Source organism: Pinus tabuliformis, chromosome X, assembly GCF_031772625.1.
Source record: "Pinus tabuliformis cultivar Carrire ecotype Pingquan chromosome X, CPIR1, whole genome shotgun sequence".
Taxonomy (NCBI): Eukaryota; Viridiplantae; Streptophyta; class Pinopsida; order Pinales; family Pinaceae; genus Pinus; species Pinus tabuliformis.
This window is the reverse complement of record NC_142308.1, coordinates 1,401,915,936-1,401,938,517: the sequence shown is the minus strand read 5'-3', so window position 1 is coordinate 1,401,938,517 and position 22,582 is coordinate 1,401,915,936. Positions and strand designations below refer to the sequence as shown.

The following is a 22,582-nucleotide window of genomic DNA, read 5'->3' as shown; positions in this document are numbered from 1 at the left end:
AAGATCATCAAGATTCAGGGAAATTATGACTTTGACTTTTGAAGACTTGACTACAATGTGAGTATCAAAAACCTGTGACTAGTTAACTGAACTAGTAGGATTTTTTTCTTTATGTGTTTCTTTAAGTTGATAGGAGGCTTTGGGTAGCTCATTTTCTCACATCTACTGATCAATTCAATGATTCAGTTGTGGTATAGTGAAAAAAATTGTTGATTTCAATAAAGATCTAACAAGGCTTCCAAAACAATTTTTCCAAGATCACTATCCAATTATGGTGTGTTATTTTGGTTATCATAAACATTGAGATTTCCTGGAGATTCATGCTTATTCTTCTTAGGCTCAGGCTTTGTATTTGTCTCAATATCAACACAAACCTCTTCAACAAGAATTAATTCACATGTTCCACCTTAACCTAGAAATTTTCCTTCCTCTTAGTTTATCTTTGATATGAGAGTCAAAATTATGTTTAGACTGACTCTTTCTTTCTTGACATGCAGGTTCAGGAGATGAAGACTCAAGTCGAGGGTTAATCTTGGGAGATTTTGTTTTTCCCTTAATTCTTAATTCTTGCTTTATTTCACCCTAACCAATAGGAACACCTTTGGTCATGCCTCTAGTTAGACGAGTAGACATAGGTTCAAGATTTTTAGCCCCATCATCTTCCAAGACACAGGGACCAATTTCTTAATAAGATTCTTGGTAATCAATATGCATGGAATAATGAATAGATGATTGAGTAGAGTCATTTAGAATATAATTAGGCTCAAAGGACACTAGTGGTCCACATTCTTCGGGAATCATGGGTTTATCAAAGTGATTTTGAGTTAAGAACGAATCCCGATCATCCCCAATCTTAACTAACCAATGCTTAACCAATATGAAGATAAAAATGTAGTGGAAGAGTTAGCACACAAAAATTATTGTGTTGCAATTGGTACGTATGAGACATTTTAGTTAGAATATTATGCAAATAGAAAGGAAGATTGAGCATATGGCCTAAAAACACCATCAATAGCCTTATATGATAAATGAAGGCAAATTGTAACGTCCTTGGCAAGTGATATAATGATGCAACAATGATGCCAGGTTTTTCCATTTTGGTTTCAGTTACGTGATAGGCATACCTTTAATATCATACACGCAATCCTTGTTTGCGAGCAAACTTTTCCAGAGGATATCACTAACTCTATGGTTTTTCGACCACTTCTCCCCGTCAACAGGGAGATTAGTTGCTTCAAAGATAAAATCAACATCCACAGTGATTTTGTATCGTCCACCTGGGCTTTCCTACTATTGAATGAAGAATCAAATGCTTTGGCCACACCTTGGCTATACCCTTGGAAGAGTTGGAGAAAATCCCATCAGTCAACATGATGAAAGAGCTCTGCACACTCATTCTATCATTTCAACCCCAATAGCCTTGTCTCGAATAATATGAGCCATGGTTGAACTCTGAAGGTTTTGTATTAAGACTAAAAGGAAAAAAACAGAGAGTAGTCATGTAATAGGAGAATAATCTCAAAACCCTAGCTCGTAGTGGAAACAAAGAAAAAATGGGAGAAGAGAATGAGACAGTCGAAAATCGGTTTGGTCGAAAACCCTAACGATTAATTTAAAGGTGGATAATCGAAGGAAAGGTACAAGAGGTATGTTGGTCATAGGTACAAATGCTCATGAACAATAGATTGGTTACATCTGGCACGGATTGGGATATCAATCCCCCACAGGGAGGACAGATCACTAAAGGTCGATAGCACGAAACCTAAAACCATAACTTTGAACCTCGAGAGCATCATATCCCATAATTATAGATCAAGAAACTTCGGCTAAAATATCTCTGCATGTATGAACCATAATCAAAACCTTAGATCATTCATTGGCTCTGATAAATTAAACCCTGTATAACAGCTAAGGTCGCAACATAGTAATATAAACATATGGAAACAAACCAATATATGAATCAAGTGCAAGTTTAAACATAAGGTTTCACATTCCATAAAATAGGTTATCACTATACATGCGTTCATAAAAACATAGATACCAAGGCCCGAACATATATATGTGTTATGCATTTGATATAAGAAATAAAATATTAGAAAGACATTAAAATTTTCAATTTAAATATCCTTGTTCTTTATAACATTCAAATGTAAATGTAAAATGATAGGCCTTTAAGTAACTCATAAAACTAAACCAAGGTTCTTTGTTTTTCATAAGTACCAAGTGAAAGATGAATCAATCAACACCAAGAGCAAACATAACAAATGTACTCTCCTGTGAAGCAATCAAGTTCATGTCATGACTTTTCCCAAAAGGAACTAAAATTGTACATTATAGTCACACCAAATCAAATAAAAAACTAAAAAGGAAAGAATAAAGAGGGGACCATATTATTTCTCAACAAAATGAGAGGGGAGGTGGTAGGCCTGCCAAAGAACGCTGCTGAGATTTTACCACTGGGACGACGTGGTTATGGGGCTGTTTTGATTGGAGTTCATCGTGACAAGGCAAAGGACCTCGAACTATTTTATAACATGAAATTGTGTTTCATCACTCAACTGAGGATCCAGTGGGGCCCATGACAAATGTGGCAGATGACATGGCCATAGTGCGATGTGGAAACCTGCAAGCATGACATGTTTCAGTCGGATTTGGTTTTTTTGTGGATCCATGTGGCCTGTAAACGGGTGGCATGTGGCATGCTCAGAGTGGAGCCACGTGGAGGGTGACATCACCCTGGTGATAAAAGCCACTGGTGTGACCCTAGGGCCTCATATTCGACAATTTCTTGTGGTATTATGTGCAACCCCACTAGGATTTTATCCCTAATGCGATGTGGTAGTAGTGGGGCTCACATGTGTGTGATGTTGAGTAAATGTGAAGTCGCATAGGAGGAGGGCCGACGAGGGAGATGAGCCATTGGTTGAAGCATTTGTCTGGCGGCTTGACGTGGCGATATGATGTGTCATTCCATGTAACCCTAACCATTCCTCTCTGACAATTTCAGTGGGGAACTGCGAAGGAAGCCATCGATATTTTATCCTTGGCGTGAGGTGGCAAAGGGGGCCCGCACGTCATACGTTTTATAATATATGTGCTATGGTTATGGAAGGTCATGAAATTAGACATGAATGGTTTTCAACTGATATGACGTGACCTAGTATAATTGGGTCAGTAGCTTCCATGTAGAAAATGACATGGATAGCCATGTGGGAACCACATGGCAAGTCATATGATGTGGCAAGGCCTGATAGGCTAGACTTTGAATTACCATAATTATTTTGATCCGAGAGTCAGATTGCTGACAATTTTATATCATTAGAAAGGTCTCCATGAGACAAACATAGCAATGTTATCTATTTTAAGTTTTGAGGAAGTTGAAAGAGATCGAAAACTTTAGGCCCCATTTCTATAACTGGACTTTAAAGGTCGGGTCATCAGAGTAACTGTTTCCTTCTATCCTTAGTAGGGGCTAGGGATAGTAGGGGGTATGTTATAGAAAACCATAGGTATGGTTGTAAGTTATATCAAATCATCTATCCCTGGTCAAAACATGGAAGGTCATGAAATGCAAAATCTCAGGAATGTATTCCCTTTTCAATTGTTAGATATGGAAGTAGGTTTAAAATACTTGAGTTTTAATTTGAAACCTAATTTATACAAGAAGAAAGATTGGTCTTGATTAATGAAAATCTAGAGAAAATATTAAAAGGATGAAGCTTAAGGTGGTTGTCAAGAGTAGGGAGGTTAGTTTTTGTCAAATCTGTGCTGGAAGCCATTCCTGTGTTTTGGATGTCAGCAACATGGATCCCACAGGTAGTCTTAGAAAAAGATAGAAGAATCTGTTTCAAATTTTTGTGGGCTAGAACTCAAGAAAATTTTGTTCTCCCTTGGGTTAAATGGGAACATATTATTGTACATAAAATGCTTGGTGGTTGGGGTATCAAAATTATTTTTATGTTCTCAAAAGCCTTAGTAGTAAAATGTGATTAGAGACTATTGTCCACCCACAACCTATGGAATTTCGTGATTTATCAGAAGTACATTCATCCTTTCTCCCTGGAATATTGGATAAGGCTAAGGGATAATCCACACATTAATATTCCAGCCTTTTGGCAAGTTGTTCTTAACTCCTTCGACCTTATTACCTTAGGTCTTGCTTGGAAGGTTTGACGTGAGACTAGGACATGAACCTTTGCCAGGTAGCACGTTAAGCCACCTACTGCCTTAGGTGCTCATAGATCATCTTAGAGATAGAGGTATCTCATGGCTTGTCCATATCAATAACCTAACATATACTTCTATATGGTGACAAGGTTGGTTATCAACTGAAGCTTTGCAGATTTATCAGGAATTCTGTGAGATTTGGAATGATTATTTAGATGCACTTGTTGTAGCACATATCAGAGTTACCCATAATGATGATGAGCTAGTATGGGCTCACTCTACGATGGGAATTTATACTCCTAAGTTGGGGTACCTTCATTTGAATGTGGTTGCTACTAAAGCAGAGGGGGAGTGGCGGTGGAAAGGAGTTTGGAAGATAAAGTGCTGGACAAAATATCGCCTATTCATGTGGTGCCTACTAACTAAGAAAGTACCTACTTGGGAATATTCGTAGAAGCATCATAAGGTTGGCCTCAGTTGGTGCTCCTTATGTAAGTTGTCCACTGAATCTATTGAACATCTATTTGCTGAATGCCCTTTCCTTTGTCATGTCTAGAATATGTGCAATTCTGTTTTAGGCCAAGATTGTGTTTGGAAAGGACCTAGCTTTGAGGAGAAGTGGAGGTTATGGATTCACAATAGGAATTCCAAATCATTTAGAGCCCTGCCATTGATCATATGTTTGTGTGTCTAGCTAGCCCAAAATAAAGAAAAAATTCAAAATAAATCTTCCTTTCCCGATCGAGTGACTACTAATGTTTAAGCTATTTTGTCTCATTTCCCCAACCCTTTTCTACTCCTTGGAATAGAATTGTGATCCTAAATGAGCTTAACAAATCTCACTCATGGGGTTACTTTGATGGGGCTAAGCAAGGGGAGGATCTCAAGAGTGGTGGTGATTTCATCTTACATTTATCTTATCAACTTTTTTTCAAAGTTAGCATGGGTTTTGGGAAGGGCACAAACAATTTGACTGAACTTTTATCTTGTCGTTCTTTATTGGATTTTGCTAGAGAAAAGGGATATGATTAGCATCAAGTGTTTGGTGATTATTTATTGGTCATTAATTGGGTTAATGAGATTCAACAATTTCACAATGTTCATCTTTCATGCATTCTGGAGGAATTGTAGAGGATCAAGCTTAATTATGTATCTTTTTCTCGAATTCACATTTACAGGGAGCACAAAAAGGAAACATATAAGCTTTCTAGGGAAGGCCTTCAGCCTGATTAGGGGCAATGATCCATTGAGGAAGTTTTGAACAAAGAGAATTTTAGCTTCTACCATAGACCTTTCATGCATGATCATTTCCCTATGATATAGTTTCTAGCTTTTTGATGTTTATTTATTATATCATATATTGTTCTCAGTTCATATATAACACTCTTGGAAGCATCATATGTTGTATTCCCTGTTATTTTTTGATAAACTGTAAAAATTGTTATCTCTCCATATTTTCTAGATTGTTATTGACCTTTGTGGTCAAATGTTGTACTTATGCTCTATTTTGCTGAAGAGCTTGTTATTTTAGTCACTGAAAGGATTTGGTTAGATCCTTTTGAATACACAATTGGATGTATATATGCAAAATATAATTTTGTTTAATTCATAAATGAAATTACAAATTTTCTCCTTGAAAAATAAATGCATCTATAAGGTTATTGCCAAAGTGATCATCAAGAAAATTCAACCCATTTTATCAAGTCCATTTCAAAAGAAAAATTTAGGTTTCTTGAAGATATATATATTCATGAAGCTATTGGGGTGGCTCACGAAGGTTTACACAACATTAAAGTGCACACGTTGAAAGGGAATTCCCTTAAGATTAATCTCTCTAAAGCCTATGATCGGGTTAGTTGGGTCTATATTAGGTTATTAATAACTCATATAGGCTTTAGCCTGACCTCTATAGTCTAGATTGTGATTTTCCTTTAGATTGTGTCTTTTGTAGTCATAATAATTGGTTCAACTTCTCCTTTCTTTCATGCTTAGAGGTGTTTGAGGTAAGGGTGTTTATTATCTCCTCTTCTTTTCCCATTGTTCGAAGAAGGATTAAGCAAAATGTTGGCAAAGGCAAAGAGAAGAGGTGAGTTTCTAGGAACTATTATTGCTCATACATTAACTATTACTCATCTACTTTTTCTAGATGATGTCCTTATTTTTGGTAATGGATCCCAGAGAGATATATATAAACTTCTTGAAATTCTAACCCTCTTTGGGAAAGTTATTGAAATGCTTATAAACGAAAGGAATCCTCTATTTCTTTTCATAACTTAGAAGATAGATAGATTCAATATATGAGAAGCATATTTCCTTTTGAGTTAAAAACTCTAGATGAGGGGATAAAATATCTAGGATTCCATCTCAAACCTAACAACTACAATAAGGAGGATCATATTTGGCTTTTGGAAAAAATGAAGGAAAGGTTAAAAATTTGGAGTCATAGATGTCTATCTAGGGAAGGCATACTGGTATTGGTAAAATTTGTACTTGAGGCAATTCCAGTGTATTGGATGTCATTGGATTTTATTCCAAAATTTATTTTGGAAAAGGTTAGAAGAAATTTCTTTGTTTCTTTGGGCAGGACATCAAGACCAATTTGTTCTTCTTTGGGTAAAATGAGATTGTATAGTTGCACCAAAACTTCCTGGAGGTTGAGGATTAAAAATATTTTTCTTTTCTCCAAATCGTTGGCCACAAAATATGGATGGAGACTCCTGTCTACTCAAAGCCTCAGGACCATGGTCTTGATGTTTCTTTATTATATCATATACTATTGTCAGTTCATATATAACATTCTTGGAAGACTCATAGCTTGTATTCTCTGGTATTTTTTTATAGACTGTAAAAATTGTTCTCTCTCCATATTTTCTGGAGTGTTATTAACCCTTGTGGTCGAATGTTGTACTTATGCTTTCTTTTGTTGGACAACTTGTTGTTTTAGCCACTAAAAGGATCTAGGAAGATCCAATTGAGTACACACTTGGATGTGTATATGCAAAATGTAGTTTTGTTTAATTTATAAATGAAATTATGATATTTTTCCTTGGGGAAAAAATTGCATCTACAAGGTTATTTCCAAAGTGATCGCCAGGAGAATAAAGCCCATTTTATCAAAGTTCATTTCAAAATAACAATTTGGGTTTCTTAAAGGTAGATAGATTCATAAATTTATTAGAGTGGCTCAGGAAGGTTTACACAACATTAAATTGCACAAGCTAAAAGGGGTTGTCCTTAAGATTAATCTCTCTAAAGCCTATGATCAAGTTAGTTGGCTTTATATCAGGTTATTGTTAACTCATATAGTCTTTATCCTGAGCTCTGTAGTCTGGATTATGAGTTGTCGTCAGATTGTGTCTTTCACAGTCCTAATTAATGGTTCAACTTCTCATTTCTTTCATGCTTAGAGAGGTTTGATGCAAGGATGTCTATTATCTCCTCTCCTTTTCCGGTTGGTGGCGAAAGGATTAAGCATAATATTGGTTGAGGCAAAGAGAAGAGGTGAGTTTATAGGAAATATTATTCATCAGACCTTATCTATTATTCATTTGTTTTTTGTAGACGATGTACTTATTTTTTGTAATGGCTCGAGAAGGGATCTAGATAAACTTCTTGAAATTCTAGCCTTCTTTGGGAAAGCTATCAGAATGCTTATAAATGATAGGAAATCCTCTATTTCTTTTCATAGCTTGGAAGATAGAGAGATTCAACATATGAGAAGCATATTTCCTTTTGAGTTAAAACGTCTAGATGAGGGGTTGAAATATCTAGGATTACATCTTAAACCTATCAGCTATAGTAAGGAGGATTTCATTTGGCTTTTGGAAAAATTGGAGAAAAGGTTAAAAAATTGGAGTGATAGATTTCTATCCAGGGAAGTCAAACTAATAATGGTAAAATATGTACTTAAGGAAATTCTAGCATATTGGATGGATTATTCCAAAATGTATTTTGGAAAAGTTTAAAAGAATTTTCTTTAAGTTTCTTTGGGCAAGACATCAAGACAAATCTGTCCTTCCTTGGGTAAAATGGGATTGTATTGTTGCACCAAAACTTATTGGAGGTTGGGGATTTAAAAATATTTTTCTTTTCTCCAAATCGTTGGTTGCAAAATGCGAATGGAGGCTCATGTCTACTCAAAGCCTCTGGATCAAAAGTATATTGTTCCAAGTTTGCTTGAGGACTAGATATGAAGAAAAGGCAAGCCTAGATCAAATATTTCAGTTATTTGGAGAGTGGTTTTGAAATCATTTGAAGTTTTTTGCTCGAGTCTTACTTCGTGCATAAGCAATGGAAACAAGGTGAGGATAGGAGTTGATCCTTGGCTGGGAAGTGGGGAGTGTTATATCCTTCTTTAACCTCTCATTGACTTCCTTCGAGATAGAGGAATCTCTAAGCTCTCTCATTTGGGGAATCCAAGAAACTCCATGATTTGGAGCTAGGGATGGAAGTCAATGGTTGATTTGGGGTTAGAGGCTAAATTTCTGGAAGTTTGGAATGGATATTTGGATGTGCTCAGACAATGCCATATTAGATTATTGAATAGAGAAGATAACTGATATGGACCTTCTATCCTTTTGGTACTTACTCTCTTAAACTTGGGTATATTTGTTTGATTATGTTTGGATCAAATGAAGAACTAAAAGGGTGGTGGAAGATGGTCTAGTGGTCCAAATGTCTAACAAAAGCCTACATTTTTATGTGGTTCATTTTAGGAAATAAAGCCCCTACTTGGGATGTAATGCAATGAAGATTCAAGATAGGTCCAAGATGGTGTGCACTTTGCAAGAAGAGTGGGGAATCAACTACTCATCTCTTCATAAGTTGCCCTTTTAGTCTGCAGGTGTGGAATTGTTGTCACTCAGCTTTAGGAGAATCTTGTCTTTGGAATGACACTTCTGTAGAGGATTATTGGAGGAATTGGATTCCTTCTCACTTAACAAGATGTTTTAGAGCCTTACTTTTAATAATATGTTGGGGAGTCTAGCTGGCTCAGAACAAGGGAATATTTGAAGACTTTTCCTCTTTCCCTAATCGTGTTGCTACCAAATGGCTAGCTATTTTGGCTCACTTCCTCATTCCAAAGATACTTCTTCTCCACTTTGTATAATTGTAGAACACCTTGATGTATTAAAAGCGTGGGCATATTTTGATGAGGCTTCACAAAAAGATAATCATAACAATGAGGGTGGTTTCATTCTTCATCTTTCTAAGTTTCATTCTTTTCATATTAAAATGGGTTTTAGCAGTGGATCAAACAATTGGGCCGAGCTTTTGGCATGTAAATTTTTGTTGGTGTTTGCTAAAGAAAAAGAATGTGAGCAACTTCAAGTTTTTGGTGACTCCCTGCAAGTGATAAATTGGATCAATGGAGTTCAACAGTGCAGAAATATTTTGCTTGTTCCAATTTTGGATGAGATTATGCAGTTAAAACTCATTTTTGATAAACAACTAAACTCTCTTTGGCCTGCACATTTATGTTGGTGTTTGCTAAAGAAAAAGGATGTGAACAACTTCAAGTTTTTTGTGACTCCCTACTATTGATAAGTTGATCAATGGAGTTCAATATTGCAAGAATATTTTGCTTGTTCCAATTTTGGATGAGATTATGTGGTTAAAACTCTCTTTTGATAGTATTTCATGCTCACAAATTTACAAGGAGAGAAACACACAAGTTGACCGTCTTTCAAAGATGACATAAATCTTGAGTGAGCCTTATGGTAGTTTCCGAGCAGTGGGATAACACCTTTCAAGAATTCTATCATAGGGCTTTCATTGAGGGATATAGACTAGGCGATCCTCCTCGACAATAGTCTACTTTTTCTTCTTTTTTATTTTCTCTTTTTTTGGTATGCTATATGGTAGTGGCACAATTTATTTTGACAATAGTCACAAGTGAAACTTTCTTCATTTCATTACAAGAAAAATGTAAATGTTATCATATATAATGGCCTCACGGTGAAACAATTTTTTCCTTTTCGACCATGTAGAAGACAATTGAATTCAAACATATACACACAACTATGTGCATAGGTAGAAAGTAATTTTGTATCATTTTGCAAATGAAATAAATCACTATTTTTTTTGGGAAAATAATATAATTAACTAATTTGTTAAGTTATATTAATAATATAAATGTATATAAAAAACGACAATCATTATTAAGTTTGTAAAATATTTATTTAAAAATACATTTTAAATGATATTTTATCAATAAAATTTTACACACACACACACACATATATATAAAAGCTCGAAGGGTTAGCTCAACTAGTCGAGTCCCCGTTGTTAAGTGCCTTGCCGATTGGGAGGTCACAGGGTCAAGTCTCCTCGACACCCTTGGAGTTAGGCCTTGCTAGTCTAGCCGACTGGCTTTAAAATCTGCCTCCATGGATGTAATGGTCACCCTATCCGTGAACCACCACAGTGTAATAAATTATCATAAATTGTAATATTTTATAAATAATAATTATAAAATATAAAAATATATATAATTATGTTAATAGAAAAGATAAAGATGTAACAGTTATCATGGATGTAATGGTCACCCGAACCACCACAGTGTAATAAATTATCATAAATTGTAATATTTTATAAATAATAATTATAAAATATAAAAATATATATAATTATGTTAATAGAAAATATAAAATCTGCCCCGTAACGGTAGTATCCGTGAACCACCACAGTGTAATAAATTATCATAAATTGTAATATTTTATATATAATAATTATAAAATATAAAAAAAATATATAATTATGTTAATAGAAAAGATAAAGATGTAATAGTTATCATAAATTGTAATATTTTATAAATAATAATTATAAAATATAAAAAAATATATATTTATGTTAATAGAAAAGATAAAGATGTAACTGTCACCCCGTACCACAGTGTAATAAATTATAATATTTTATAAATAATAATTATAAAATATAAAAATATATATAATTATGTTAATAGAAAAGATCAAGTTCTAAGGATTAGTTTAAGTTTATTATAATATTTTATAAATAATAATTATAAAATATAAAAAAAAATATAATTATGTTAATAGAAAAGATAAAGTTCTAAGGATTAGTTTAATTGGTTGAATCTATGTTGTTAAAACACTTTTGTTATGTGATTGTAGGTTGAGTTAAGGTGGATCTGCCTAGTACAAATATTTTGTGATTGTAGCAGTGACGGATCTTGAGTTCAGGTGATTGTAGGTTGAGCCTTGAGTTCAAGTGATTGTAGGTTGAGTTAGTTGAGTTCAGGTGGATCTGTCTGGTACAAATATTTTGTGATTGTAAGTTGAGTTCATGTGTATTTTGTGATTGTAGGTTGAGTTCAAGTGGATGTAGGTTGAGTCTTGAGTTCAAGTGATTGTAGGTTGAGTTAGTTGAGTTCAGGGGGATTTGCCTTGTACAAATATTTTGTGATTGTAGGTTGAGTTCATGTGTATTTTATGATTGTAGGTTGAGTTTAGGTGGATCTGCCTCGTACAAATATTTTGTGATTGTAGGTTGAGTTTAGGTGGATCTGCGTGGTACAAATATTTTGTTGTTGTAGATTGAGTTCAAGTGGATCTGGCTTGTACAAATATTTTGTGGTTGTAAATTGAATTTAAGTGAATTTGCCTCATACAATTATTTTGTGATTGTAACATTGACCTATCTCTAAAGTCCAATAAATAAATAAATAAATAAATATATATATATATATATAATTTCATTTTATATCAATATTGAATTAATACAAATTTCAAATTAATTTTATAATTATCTAATTAATTTTATAATTAAATATAAATAGATAATTTTAAGTCAACAGAAACTCTTAAAACAAAAATAATGGTGCAAGTTAATTTTGGTATTAAACGCTTTCTCACACGGGTTTTGGATACAAATCCCAGCAACCATCCGCTTCAGTTTGTTCAAGAAGACACGCGATAATGACACATCCCTGGCATTTTGATTAATCACCTCTTATTTCTTAAAAGGTACGTGAAGGACTTGTCACATAATCAGCGGAATCAGCGTAGACGTCATGCCTTTGGCCTTCATGATTATAGCCCTACACGATTAAAAAAAATCAAAATCCACGGGAGAGCAACTGAAAGTAACGGATTTAGGTGTCTTGTGAAGAGAGCCCATGGACAAACTTTGTGAAAGGAACGATGGACCATTTAGCAGGGGCAGTTGGGACCTTTCTAACAGTTCATTATTTTATGAGAATCTCAGCAGAACCCAACAATCACAAAATTTCCTGAGAGCAGGTAATGGAATGTTTTTTCTTGCATATCTAGTAATGAAACCTGCATGCGTGCCCCCTTTAACTTGTGGGTACGCTCAAAGAAACGTAAAATCGATTTTGCAGATCTCAGAAGCCTCCAATTGTTGTTGACTTACTCACAAACTTCCAAGAGACTTCCAGTGTGTGAATCTTGGGATCCCATCTCAGTGGTTTACCTAATCTTTGATATTGTCCCTAAAACTTAGTGGGTTCCAGACCATATTAACATTATTGGCAGTCAGGCTTAAAGAAATTCAGAGCTTTGTAAATTGTGGATTTAGAAATTTTGAAGAATTGTGATGCTCAGAATTATAAATAATAATCTGAACAAGCTGTGCATGAAATGCCGGATTCGAGAATCAAGGAGGAGGAGAAGCAAGAGACCGAAAATTATAGCCACAGTGGCGAACAAGAGCCGAAAGAATGGTACCCAACTTAAAAAGGTTTCAGAGACTGGCGAGGACGAGAAAAAACCACAAACGAAAACAATTAGGATTGCTACTTTTAATACAGCTCTATTCTCCATGGCTCCAGCTGTTCCAAAAATCATTACAGAAGAGCCTGTTAGGAAGGATGCTAAGGGCAAGGATGCTCAAGTCCCTGTTAAAACAGAGTTAAAGCACAAATCTGCAATTGGGTTATCTTCAGGTGGAATTCGATTCAAGGGTCGTTCTCTGTTTCATTGTCCAGGGTTTAGCTATTTGAGTTTACCTTTTTTTCCAATTCAGCACATGCTTAGGCATTCCTGCATTGATATTGTTACTTGATGTGCTTTTGAGTCCATTGACCTAAATTGGCTATTTGTGGACATTAATGTAATGCCTTTCTTTCTTTCAGGCCCCAGCATGCAGGTGCCCAGAAGTATTTTAAAGCCATTCCCAACCTTTAATGATAGTACAAATACTTATGTGAAGAACCCAAAGGAAAACTTGAAATATGGTGAAGGTTCTGATTCCAAATTGAGATTAAGGGTAACCATAAATCTTCCTGAAAATGAAATATCATTGAGCCAGATGAGGCATTCAAAGCCTATTCTCATTCAGGATTCAAGTAGCAGCCACCACGGAAGACGTGGGTTGACAATTTCAGATGTGGGTCCTAGTTACCATTCAAAAACTCTTAGCCCTGTTGATATTCCTGGTCCTAACAAGCTTCCCATGTCTTCAATAAATGACTGTGGACTGAGTCCTAGACCTTGCGAAACTTCGAACAGGACTAGAAGTATTCTTGAGGTTTTGAGAGAGGTGGATGCTGATTTGTTGGCCCTTCAAGAGGTCAAGGCTGAGGAGGAGAAGGGAATGAAGCCCCTTTCGGAATTAGCAGAGGCCTTGGGAATGGTGTATGTGTTTGCAGAAAGTTGGGCTCCTGAATATGGAAATGCCATTCTTTCCAAGTGGCCTATAAAAAGATGGAATGTTCAAAAAATTGTCGACGATTCTGATTTTAGGTACATATCTTTTTCTATTATCTCAATTTTTACAGAAAATCACACCCCTTCATATGTTTGTATAACTTTTTTATTTTTACAGAAAATCGTACCCGTTTATATGTTTATATTACTTTTTATTTTTTGTTAGAGTTGGTATTTTCATTAATAATAGAAAAGAAATTGCTTCATGGCTATACAACGATGGCAGTCAGCAAGCATAACAATTGACAGTCATATGCATGTTTTTGTACTTCTTGCTGTGAGAAAAATTGTGATTTTCTTGGAAGAGTTTTCTTTGATATGCAGTTGAACAAATTAGATATCGAAAACATGTATTATACTATAAAAATATTTTGTGATATTGTATATCTCAAAAAAATTGTGTACACAATAAAAGTTTGTGGAGTGAAAAATGGATTTTATGATTTTATTGACTGTAAAATGAATTGCATAGTAATTTTGTAAGTTTTAGCTGTTAAATGCATTTTTCTTGAAGTGCAAGGTAAGATGTCAAATTTTTAAGTTTGGCAGACAATATGCTATCATACATCAGTTGGAGCATGGGCTGACAGAAAGGACTAACTCTGTTTTAGTTTAGAAACTTAACGATTTTGAAGTTTGTTTATTAGAAGAGAAAACATCCAGATCTTTGTTCCAAAACTTGAGCAACAATACATGCAATTAGATTGTCAATGTCCTCAGCTCAAAGCTTTCTTCACTGGTTTTATCTTGATTGCTTGCAAAACTCAACTTTCTTCATCAATTATGAATACCTTCCAACTGTTTCTCTAACTATAGAAGATCTCAGTGGTAATTGAAAGGTGAGGTCAAAATAGAAAGTTAAGAATTTCTTTTGGAGAAGCTTCATATTATCCTTGATTGCACCTGATTAACACCAATCATTCATAGTGTTTGAAAGTCTTAAGTCTATCAAGGGACTATTACCTAATCAATTTCTTAAACATCAAGAGAAGCTTGCTATTTGTAACACTAATTTTTCTTTTGTTATAACTTTCTTATGTAAATCTGTATAGAAGTCTTGGATGGTTTCAATCTTCAGTATAGCTAGTTGGTATCAAACAGGGAATTTGTCCAAAGAACATGTAGCTGTTCTAAATTTCTGTTGTGTGCACAATAAGAAAGACCTGATTGTTAGGATCTTCTCTTGTTTCACATATTGGCAAGTTATCAGTTGGGCCTTCGTATAAAATTTAACCATAAAACAGACCACCATTATTAGTTTGTAATTCTGTGCTTTTCGAATACATGCCTTTGTCATCTGATGAAGCAGATAAGTGTTGATTTTGGATAGCATCGCATGTGTTCTAGCCATGAAATTTGGTGGAGAGGCTAAGGCACATGAAATCTCCAAGACCTAGAAATTGTTTGGAGAAATTCCGCCCGGATGAAGAGATATTAAAATAATTAATATTTTTAATGGGTTCCTAAGTCTAAACTTAAGAAAATAAAAATATTAATGTGTATTAATAAAATATGGGTGAGAGAGAGATAATGTAATTATTGTACAGGAACCCGTACATTCTTGCATACAAAGAAAAGAAAAAGGAATCATAATTAAACTGGATATGGCAAATGCATTTGACAGGGTCAGCCTTCCATATCTAATGGCAGTCCTCAAAAAACTTTGATTTTCAAGAGAAATAATAGAAGTCATCCTAGCTTGCATCACTAACCCTTGGATCGCCCCTCTTATAAATGGAAGGCCTAGCGAATTCTTTCGAAGTACAAGAGGGCTCAGACAAGGATGCCCTCTCTCCCTCTTCTTATATATTATAATGGCGGAAACTTTAAGCAGAGCCTTGGAAAAACAAAGAAAAGAAAGAAATATCACTGGACTTCGAATAGCAAGAGGAGTAAAAACCATAAACCACTCTTTGTTTGCCGATGACACTTTGTTATTGGGAGGGGCATCTACAATAATTGCAAAAAGATTCAAAAGAATATTGGATGATTTCCTACAGGTTTCAGGTGGGCTCTTAAACAACACAAAATGTAGAATCTATGGTTGGAATACCCCCCCCCCCCCCCCCCAGAATCATGCAAAGGATTTCACAAATCCTAGATATCCCCATACAGGAAAAATGGACTCATTTCTTTTACCTGGGACTCCCCATCTCAAAAGAAAACATGAAGGCAGAGATATGGACCAAACAAATTGAAAAAATGAAAAATAAAATCCAAAGTTGGGGAATGATGTGGCTAAACATGGCAGGAAGGGTGATATTAATCAAAGCACTCCTAGTAGCACTCCCAATATACCAATATGCAATAATCTTGGCTCCAGCAAGTGCCCATAAACAAATGGAGTTAATCCTAAGAAGCTTCTTATCGCAGGGAGGGAAGCAAGAAAACAAAAATTTCAGTTTTGTCAAGTGGGAGCAAGTAGTACTACCATATGAACAAGGAGGCCTATCAATCTGGCTACCTGGTCTCATGAATGCTGCCTTGGGAATGAAAATAATATGGAGACTGATCACAGGGAAAGAGAGCTGGTGGAAAAAAACACTTGCCTCAAAATACATGGACAACTCTAGGAAAAGTCTGCTGAATGGAAACATCCCATCAAGACAATGTACTCAAGTTTGGAAGTTAGTAAAAAAGACAATCCCTTTAATGAGCAATCATATTTCTAAAATCCCAGGCAATGGAAAAACAATATCTATTTGGGAGGATAGAATTATGGGAAAAGAACCTCTAAAAACCCACTCAGAAATTGAAGGTATTCAAAAATGGATGAGAGGAAAAGGTCTAAATACACTACACTCAATCTCTCTTTGGAATCAGAGAGATTGGCAAGAATGGCAAGCCTTAACAATCCTAGCAAATTTGAAAGTGCAATGGAGCAAATTAAGGCAGCTTCTTAGAGGGGCAACACCCATAAACTATGAGGAAGAAGATGACTTCCTTTGGGACCCAAGTGGTGGAAAATACACAGTCAAGACTGGATACAAAATCTTACAAGAACAACCAAATCAACAAGACTGGGGTTACTAGAAGACAGTTTGGAAATCTGAAAGTCTGCCTAAGATTAAAATGTTCACCTAGACACTCTTAAAAGGGAAGATCTTAACTAGTGAAAACTTAAAAAAAAAGGCTTCCAAGGCCCCTCAAGATGTCCAATGTGTTTGCAAGTAGAAGAAACCATACAACATTTATTTCAGGACTGCATCTTTGCCAAAGAGTGCTGGCAACAGCTCATAAGTCCTCTTGAAATCAATATAAATTTTGAAAAGCCTCTGTCGGACTTTCTTCAAACCTTGGAGAAGGCCTATCCATACACAACAAAGAGGAAAGTGACGATACAGAGGATCTGGAAGTGCATCCCAGCAGTTCTTTGTTGGAAAATTTGGTTGACAAGAAACAAATGCATTTTCAAGATCTAGACCCCAAGAATAGGGAAAACCCTCTCAAAAACATGGGGTTTAACTTCCGAAATCCTAAATGTTAAAGGAACAACACCAACAGACTACAACACTCTTCAACAAGAAGAAAAAAACTGGTTCAACAAAGCCATAATAAATAAAAATGGTCAAAAAGGACAAAGGAGGAAAACTTTAGATTATAACTGGAAAATGAGACTGAGTGAAGAAGAATTTCACAACTTGGAAAAAAAATCAGAGAAGACATTGTCTCTACTTTGATGGGGCTTCAAAACATAATCTTGGGAAGGCAGGGGCAGGGGGAATAATTCTTGTTCTGGATGGGAAAGAAAAGGTTACATATGAATGGGGACTTGGCGAAGTCTCAAATAATAAGGCTGAAGCCTACGTCATGTTAATGGGAACAATAATAATAAAAAAAAGAGTGATACAAATTGAGGCAATGGCTTGTCACAAAAATCCCAACAATGAATTCATGAACAGAGTATACAGGAGAATCAGGAAGAATTTAGAAGGCTCAGGAGATGTGATCTTCAGACATGTTTTGCGAACTCATAACCAACAGGTAGACTATTTCGCTAATCAAGCAGTGAAAAGAACTGAAGGGAGCGTTCGGGAAAACAAAGAGGAATATCACACCTCTGTCCCATAAGTTCCTCCAAAAGATAATAAGCATGAATCCTCCCAAAAAAAAGGAACAACGAGCATTCCTAAAAGAAATAAAAAAGGCAGTAAGATCTCAACAAAAAGAATATCATTGCAAATATAAGCAAAAGGTCACGAGAATACGGAGGAAAAATCAAAGAAGATCAAAAAATCGCAATTGTTTTGGCAGCAAGGACGATTGCGATCATGTTCACAGGAAACACGCAGCAACCCATCCTATCAACGAAAGGCCTCAAATAACTCCCAGCTTCTACAAATACATGTGGAATTGTAACATCTCCCGTAGCTTCATCCCCAGGCAAATTTGTTTGCTTCAATCGCCCCTCATATCCCTTGCCTGGCTACAAGCATCCCTGCCTTCTCTAAATTCCGTCTCGTTTTCTTTTCACTGCCCACGAGCTCAACATTTCGACTCCTCCTTCAAGCTTCCAGCCATCTGCGCTGTGCAAACCTCCAGCCACCAACCTCACTCCTCCACTAGTGACCATTTCCGCCTCTTTACCTCCTCCCCCTCAGCGCCTCTCCTCCCTGTCTGTCACACTCAGGAACGCCAAGCAGTAAGCAGAAGGAACAACACAACAACAGAAGGAACAACACAACAAGCAGGAGGAACAACCACAACCAACAGAAGGAACAACAAGCAGAAGGAACAACTGCAACCAATAGAAGGAACAACAAGCAGAAGGAACAACACAACAACAGAAGGAACAACCAACAGAAGGAACAACCAACAGAAGGAACAACAAGCAAAAGGAACAACACAACAACAGAAGGAAAAGCAAGCAGCTCAAGGGGAAAAAGAAGGAAGCAAACCAAATGGAATTTAACCCAATAGAAAAGGCAGCAAGGAATGATGCATGCCCAACATGCAAAGCGAACAAATTTATGATTAGCAGACTCCAAGAAATGCTGAAAGACATCAAGTTTGAAATGAGAATGGAGTATAACTACCATAAGAGGAACTTGGAAATTCAGAAAGAAGAGATCATGGCACTTAAAAACAATTGCAAACATTTAGAGGAGGTAGTTACATACTTTAAAACCAACACCACAAGCCAAGAAGGTGAAAACTCTATTTACTATGACAAGAAGAATCAGCCCTCTCAGGAGCAGTCAGTCTACAAACCATGAAAAAATACCAGAGAATCAATGTTATGTAAATTTGCTTTACTAGCAGGACAATGTGTTAGATAGTATTCAAGAATAGCTACAAAAATATATGAATTTTTGAATATAAGCACAGGAGATGAGACTGCGTTCCCAACACATTCTCATTGCTTAGTTTCCACTTATGCTACAGTTGATTGTAATAGGAGCTTGCTCCATCTCAACTTTTGGTAATATATCCATTATTCGATCTTGTTTAAAAAAAAATATGGGTGAGAAAGTTCTAAGTGACGAGGATCAAGCCAGTTCTAATCTTAGCCGTTGATTAGGGACTTAATCTTGGCTATTGAAGACTCAATAGGAAAAGTATAAGAGGAGGCTTCAAGGTCAGTTGGAGACGCACAAAGAGAGATCAAGAATTCGGTTTTTTGGGGCAAGGTTTGTTGAGGAAATCGAGTTAGTGATCAAAGTTGTAGCGAGAGGCAGTTCAATAAGGGATTTTCATCCGAGGCTGAAGAATACATAGCAGAGAGGCAGATGCAGTGCCGAGAGAGACAACGCAGGTCCTAGAAGGGCTGACACGGAGGCCGTAGAGTTGATGCAGAGGACACAAAGGCTGTAGAGATGACGCAGAGGCTGACGCTAGCACTGTAGATATCGTAGAAGCTGACGTTGGGCCTCAAAGACAGTGCTGGGGAGATTTTGTGGGGCAGACTGGGAGCAGATCAACAGATTCTAAGCTGGATAGGGTGACGCAGCTCTTGGAGGAGTGACATAGTTTTTGATTAGTGCTTAGAGCAACTTTCGTTGTCCAACACAGGGAACAGTCGGAGTCGCTATGGGGTTTGATCATCCGGTTGCTGATTTGCTGGAATATCTATCTCCGGATAGAGGTACTACTGCCGAGGATATTCTCTGTTGTGTGAGCCATATATGGCACCATAGTTGTATTCACGAATCTGCTTAATTATAAAACTCTCATATCTGTTGCACTGGTTTTTCTGCATTGGGTTTTTCCGGGGACAATTGTCCAAACATAACGGTGTCCCTTGTGTTATTGTCTCAATTTATTTCAATGCATGATCTGTATATTTGTGAAGGCTGCAGTAGTGTTTAATTTGATATTTATGCGATTAAATAACTTGTTAATGTAAAGAACGAGTAGGAGATTGTAAACCAGAAATTGCAGTAGGGGTTTCTGATGTGTTAGATTAAGGAATTTTCACAATAAGAGCCTCTGAAAGTTTAAAACAAAACTCAGCTAAAAGCACTAATGCAAAATTGATGTTCTCTACTGCATCAAGAGGTCTATATAGAAAGACACAGAGAGGCTAGGTAACTAAGTGCCAAAACTTAGAAACAAATTCTTGAACAGGAAACCCTTTATTCACCTCAAACTAAATAATTTGAACATAATAATATACAACTATTCACATAGACTTACCAATATAATCATCAAGTACTAGCAGAATAAAATATACAATGTTATGTATCATAACAAGGAATTGGCATTTCTGTATTGAGCTTGACTACCTTCTACCTAAATATGCAGTCTGTCAAGATATGCAAAAAATTCCAAAAAATGACATCAAATAGACAACTGCATTCACAATAATGATATAGCTATGCAAAAGTGGTCATTCATAATAGTACCTCAATGGAAATTTAGGTAAGGGTCCTCTCCAAGTATCTTTCCCGCTTCTGGATGCATTGTCTCAAAGGTAGAAAATTTCTTCAGAAATATTGAATTTACAATGATCTTAATAATGAAGTACTTAATGGTCTATTCACTGTGAACTCACAACTCTACTTATAAGTACTTCATTATGCCTGTCTTTAGGATTATATAGGAACGTTAGTGTGATATATGTTCAATAGAATGATTCAATAATAATTATAATAATCAACGGTTGCACCAACTCATCAAAAGGACTCGAAGGGCTGTATCAGTGCCCTCAAATATTGTAATATTAGCAAGCACATATTTATATAATAATTTGTCTCTGGAAATTATCTGAAATTGACACGTTTAAGGCGTGCCCAACTTTCAATCTAGAGAGGCAATCTATTTTCTTACCAAGTGAAGTTAGGGCATAATCTTATAACTTTTTTCTCATTGTTCCACACATTTATTCCCTATTTTGGATTGTTTATTTTGTTTTAGAAAATAAAACGTTTAATGAAAGTTTGATATACACCTCAAGATACATCTACCAATAAATTATCATCCCTCTTGGAGACAGTTAATTAGGCGTTGACTTTTCTCCTCACTTTTTGGACCACCTCTGTTTGCCAAGAAAGTCACATATAAGAGTATTTATCTAGGTTGATTAATTGTTTCTTTTGTTAAGAAAAGAGTCAGATTCTACCTTTAAGATGGGTGTCAGTAATGTTTTTGAGAAGGGATACTTGTGTCATGTATCAAGCTTAATTCATCTCCATGGGACCTCGGGGAAAAATTTAGAGTAGAAGAAAAAATGCTTATCACCTCCAAGAGGATATCATATCCAACATGGGAATAAGGTTGGGAATGAGAAAATTCTAACATCCTCTATATTAAAAGTATTCTAGAAGGCCTTTGCAAAAGGCATCTCCTAAAACAAAAGCAGAAAGAACTATATCAGTGTAAATATAGAAGAAATCTAGATTCCAAAGTACATGCTAAAGTGATAGAAGCTAAGATCAAGCCATTGGTGCTGAGCCATTAGAGGATTTCAAGCCCTGTGGAAATGGCTGCCAAGTATGAACCAAGGAGTGAGGAGGGGTATCCTCCTTGTCATTGTCAGTAGCTATTGTGAAATGACCAATGTATTGTTGGATGATATCCCCTAGGGAGTGATTGGGGCTGATGGGACATTGTTAGATTTCTGTAAAACCTAGTAACTAGTTCACAATTTTCTAAGTGTAAAACCAGAGATAAAAACAACAATTGTCCTGGAAACTTAAATTACAAATACACTGAGTTTTCTAACATAGCATGCACAATGGAAATAAATTAGAAGACAAACATATTCTGTGAAAATTTCACTCTATCACAACAACTAGAAATTATTTTCCTAATTGTTAATTTGTTTAACAATTTATTTGCAGTTTGCTATGACAAATAACAGATAATTCACACTGTGATTTTCACAAACAAACAAATACTTCGAAAGAAAAATAGCGCTAGAATCTGAGAAATCTAGCACACACACATAAAAATATGACACCGTTATTTTTGGACAAATGTCCCCAGAAAAACCCAACTTGGGAAAGCTGGTGCAACAGTTGAGGGTTTTATTATTATGCAACAGTGAAATTTGAGTAGAATTTATGGATGTCCAACTGGAAATCCAAACAACAAGAAAATCTGGCCAAAATTATCTAAGGGAATTTCCCTTCCTGCACAAGAAATCCTAGCACAACTCTACCTCAGAAATCTCATCCTCCTGGATCCTCCGCGTCAGCTTCTGCATAGTGCTTGTGTAGACCCTTGGACATCTAGCCCGGAACTACCTCTGATAAAGTTGTTTTGCCTGTCTCTGCTAAGGAAAC

The 22,582-nt window shown here is 35.9% G+C and overlaps 1 protein-coding gene across 2 annotated transcripts in view; it reads left to right on the top strand.

Annotated features, from left to right (window-relative positions):
* The first annotated feature begins 12,239 nt into the window (after positions 1 to 12,239).
* LOC149145265 (uncharacterized) overlaps positions 12,240 to 22,582 on the top strand; it is a 65,808-nt gene continuing 55,465 nt past the window's right edge. The window contains exons 1-2 of one of the 2 annotated variants that reach the window (XM_089453263.1): positions 12,240 to 13,111; positions 13,283 to 13,892. In XM_089453263.1, the coding sequence (XP_089309389.1) occupies positions 12,745 to 13,111; positions 13,283 to 13,892 (977 nt within the window). In that variant the 5' untranslated portion in view covers positions 12,240 to 12,744. The remainder of the gene's footprint in view (positions 13,112 to 13,282; positions 13,893 to 22,582) is intronic. The other variant, XM_089453264.1, reaches the window with a different exon arrangement.